Here is a 4,799-nt window from a genome sequence, read left to right as displayed (position 1 = left end):
GGGAAAGAGATAAATGGAATTAACTTCCCTCTTCTTTATTGTCTGTACAAACATTAAGCAAAGATATTGTGCCTTGTTTTGTTTTCTGCCTCTTCCTTTACGACTAACAGTGAATTATGGCAACCCCTTTTTCTAGCTCAGATAAATAGGCCAGCCTGCTGGGGCAGACAGGAGGGGAGGGTCGGGGATGAGAGACGGTGCATCCTCCCTAAACCAGGCTAACTTTGCCCAATTAAGTGGAGCATTACCCCCAAAGCTGTCACCCATCTGTCCATTTCCATCCTGCTAAAGGCAAACAGATTATCACCCGCTTCCCCACTGCCTCTCCATGGTAATGTAAGAGCCACTTCATGTATAAGCTACTCCAGGATAGCTGCACATCTGTTTTGTCCCCTGATCCTTCTGTGATTTATATCAGTATATGAACCAGTGTAAATTATGTGTGCATTTGTCTGTGATCACAGGTTCAAGTTCCTTTCCATTGTTAAGCAATAAGTCAGTAGCAGAGCTGAGAAGAGAATCTCACAGTGCTGATGGCCAGTTTCCTGCCGGGTCCCAGGCATTCAGTATAAGGTACTAAACATATGAATCCAACAGCTGTGATGGTTAACCAACACAGCAATTCTTCAATAGTGTTTTGCAACTGCTGTACTGAGGAGGTGGCAAACAGGATATCTTGTCTGGAAAAAAAACTTCCCACTCTGCGTCATGGGAGAAAAGGCAGTAACATTACTCTACCTAGTAATTATGAAGATTTGTTTTTCATGCCTTAATAGTTTTAATCAATTTTGTGTTAGTAGAAGACAAAGTAATTGAATGTTTGGTTTAGTGTGTGCAGCTGGAGTGTGGATTTAGGCTAAATCTGACCACAAAGTGAACCTTGCTCTGCACAAAGATGAACCCCCCACCTGGGAAATAAAACCACCAGCTCCTCTAAGCAGAAAGGGGCTAGGATCAAATACTCCACTCCATTGAGCTAGTTTAAGTTTGTTCAAGTCAATGAAGTGAATTACACTGCCTTCGACCTGTTATTGAAGACTCAGGCCCTGTGTGTTCAGTCCACAAGCCAGTAAATACGTGACAACCCTTTTGTCACTGCCGTGTACCCTGCAAAGTCACTTTTCATAGTAGAAGAGGCACCAAAGCATGTGTAAGTAGGTGTCTCCATCCTGTATCTGGAACTATCCCTTTGAAGCATAGCCAGCCTGCTTATTCCTACTGTGTGTTCACCAAATCCCCCTAAACGAGATCATATCACTGCCTTGGAGCAGCACTGAGCATGTGTCCAGCCCCACATTGTTTATTGCCCCTAAGATGGTTTTTTGCCGCATTTCTATGAGCAGGGCATACTTCTCAATTAGCATGCCCAGGGAAGGCTCAGAAGCAGCATAGGCAGGCCCCAAGTCAAAATCGCTAGCCAGGGTTTGTCTACCTGTACGAGTTGTATCAGTTTAATTGGACCATTAGAATAAAAGCAGCGCAAGCTCCTGGCATGAGCTCTGTTATGTTGGGGTGGAGGTGCGATGCCAGGAGAGCTTGTCTCCATATGGAACGGGGAGTAGACCTACACCAGTAGAAAGGCGTTTGATCCTGGTATAACTGCATCCGCATTTAACCTGCACTATTTGGTTTTATGTTTTGTTTTGTTTTTTTTTAACATAAAATGATTAGATTAGACCCCTTAACCAATTCACTTTTATTGCCACCACAATTACATGTAGGTACATCAGTAGCAAAACCTACTTCTCATTTACGTTATGGCTGCTTTACACTCTAGCATTGTAAAGGCGCCCCAGAGTAAATTTAAACACAATTTGCCTCCACTTTTAGATTTCTGTATGTTGCCAGGGCAATATAATGGGGCCTAAGTGTAAATGGCAATCAGGCTCTTTGGATTCACTTGAGCAGGAGTAAAAATGATTATGCAAGTACAGGACTGTAGAGAATTGCTCCGCATAGGTGTTGATGTAGCAAAGTCAAACAGGGCCCTAAGACTGCTATTCAGGTAAGCTGGAAGAAATTTAATTGAAGGCAATGGAGGTACAGCTTGGGAAAACTGAGAATTTAAGTCAAATCACCGATGTTGCTTTGGACACACTGGATTTGACACTCCAAAGCCTTTCCCTTCAAATAGTGTTGGCACATGTGCAAAGTGGGTATGAAAAGCTACTAAATACAAATTCTTCATCTGTACAGGTCGCTTTTTCTTTTACATACGTTTGTCCAACCTAAACTCTCATCCGATGTAAATTTTTGCATTAGTTGAAGGCTTGGCCCCCAGCGCCTGATTCTGTTTACTCTGCACTATTTTTTTTCTTTACACTAATTTCAAGGATTTTAACAGCGTTGTTTCCAATTGATACTGATGTACAAATGGGATCAGAGTCGGGGCTATGAGTTACAGCAGTGCTGAGTGGCGTATATGAGACATGTTGCCTTTAGTCAGCACGTGCCTTTTGAAGCCGAGTCTTGAATCTCTGAGAGCTTAGGAATCCCCAGTGGCATCAAATTTGGGGGTGCGCCTATTTGTAACGTGATGCACAATACTGACTTTTTTGTGGTCCATTGGATGGCTGCTTAGAACGACTTCCCTATGCATCATATTCCGATATCTTCCCACGTCTGCCACCCTTGCCCAGTAATAATTGGAGCAGGTATACCACTGGGTGTTTACTTTGAAGAGTTCTGTCCTTTGGAAACACGGCTCCAAAGGCACTAACCCTGTCTATTCACGTCATAAATTTAGAAAGGAAAAAGTAAAAACCAGAATAAAGGATGTGAAATGAGAACTGTTCTTACTTTCTTGGAGCAAAATTCAGAGCACATCTCCACCGTCAAATTGGACTGTATCAAAGAGGCTGGAAAGGTGTCTGTTAAATTTTCTGGAGCTTTAAAACATCCGCGATAGATAACATTCCTCCCTGCAGGGATATGAAATAGGTTTCTCTTGAGAAAACAGAGCCCATAGTTGCCTGCCGCTATCACAAAGAACAATATTAGTTTCGGATCCTAAAGGAAAAAAATTATATATATATATTCAGCACAGTTTAGAAATAAGAGAAACGCAGATATACACTAGGAAAATGTGTTGCAAAATCCTGCTGTACTGAAAAGAAACACATGCCTTTTAGCTCTGTACTAACTATTGAAAGTAGGGCTGCGGAGAGGAGTTTAATTTAAATTCCACCAGTGGAGGGCATTGCTATTGTTTGCAAGCCCCGGTTTGCTTTTGAAGATATTTTTTTTTTTCTTTGAGCGGCTTAAAAGCCTTGATAAAAATCTACAAAGCTTCCCATGATCCAGACCAGGAGAAAAAAAAGCAGACTTTAAATGAGTTCAGAAGCCCCCTGTGGGGGCCTACCTTTCTGCACATCTGTTCAGTAGCTAACATGTGTGCCCCCCTCCACATTCCCATTCATATTCTTTTCAGCGCAGGGGAGCTGACTACAGCTTCTCAGATCAAAACTAGGCTTTTTTTTTTTTTTTTAAATAAGTTCTTCATGGAGAGGGCAAGCTCTTTCCTTGGGTGCCAGATACTGATCTTATTAACCCCAGGAATTGTAGAGTGGCAGCTGTGTAGCTGAGGTGAGAAATAGGATCTCGGTCTAGCTGGAGTTACAATGCAGGGTTTCCTCACGCTTGATACACAGGCATAAATTCCCCCCTTGTGGAATTGATGCAGATGTATTATTTTTCCTTGAATGATGGTGATGAATGAAATGATAATGATATTTTACTAAGCCAGACACACAGCCATAATGATAACAACATCTAGTACTTAGATATCACTTTTAAATTCTAGCTTCCTATACACTTTACAGAGGTAGCAAGTATCTATCCTGATTTTACATATGAGGAAACAAAGGGATATAAAAGTGAAATGACTTGCCAAGGTATCCAGGTTGTAGCCGTATTGGTCTAGAGGAAAAGGCAAACAGGACTCGTAGTAGAGATTATCTTTTATTAGACCAACAATATTTTTGCAAAAAAATCAGGAGCCGGAGAGTCCTGGGGGGGGTGGTTTGGGTTTTGTTGCAAAAATCTTTTTTGGTCTAATAAAAGATAATCTCTACTATGAGTCCTGAATGACTTGCCAAGGACACTCAGCAGGCTAGCGGCATGCCTGGGAATGAAACTTGTCCCCTGAGTTGAGGTCCGGTGCTTTATTCATTGGACATCCCTGTCTCCCTAAACAATACTTGCCTCAGGTAATTGGACAAATATAGTTAATATTGGGCTGGAGTAACAGGCAACCTATACATGAGCATGGAGGCTGCTCCAATGTGCTGGAATTGCAGCACATTGGAGTGGACTCAATTACTTGAGTCTGTTGGACCATGGCAATTACCGTGCTCCAGCCTTCGTCTCATGTATCAGCATCCCCGCGCTTTAAAAATGGTGGTGGGGGCACTTGAACTAAGGGTGGAGAGAGAAGTGCAGCTCCCAGCTCTAACTCGAAATGATTTTTGCAAAGTGTTCTGAGTTGCAACATTACCTCAGACCAAACAGAAGTTCACTGTTGGTTTCAGCGGGGAGGGGAGCCTAGTTGTTGGCTGGGAGCCTGCAGCAATGGCCAGGGCTCTCTGCCAGGGCTCCTGTTTTCAGAATGGGATGGGGAAGGCAGCAAAGGGAGCTCATCCTTGGGGCTCTTCAGCTGGTGCTGATGGGTGGAGTGGGTGCATTGGATGCCCCCCCCTCACCTGGAGGGGGGCAGTACACCTGCTACCCCCTCCAAAGGGGCTGAAAATGCCCTAGACTGAACTACCTCTGCTCCCTCCCCCCCGCCTCCCCCCCCCCCC

The 4,799-nt window shown here is 43.6% G+C and overlaps 1 protein-coding gene across 2 annotated transcripts in view; it reads right to left on the bottom strand.

Moving 5' to 3' along the window:
* Positions 1-4,799, bottom strand: part of WSCD1 (WSC domain containing 1) — a 53,885-nt gene that overhangs the window by 21,122 nt on the left and 27,964 nt on the right. For both annotated transcript variants that reach the window (XM_025210830.1, XM_006016111.3), the window contains one exon: positions 2,800-2,921. In XM_025210830.1, coding sequence (XP_025066615.1) covers positions 2,800-2,921 — 122 coding nt within the window. The remainder of the gene's footprint in view (positions 1-2,799; positions 2,922-4,799) is intronic.

This window comes from Alligator sinensis, unplaced genomic scaffold, assembly GCF_000455745.1.
Source record: "Alligator sinensis unplaced genomic scaffold, ASM45574v1 scaffold118_1, whole genome shotgun sequence".
In the NCBI taxonomy this organism is placed as follows: Eukaryota; Metazoa; Chordata; order Crocodylia; family Alligatoridae; genus Alligator; species Alligator sinensis.
Note: the sequence above shows the minus strand (reverse complement) of the source record. Positions and strands in the feature narration are given on the sequence as shown.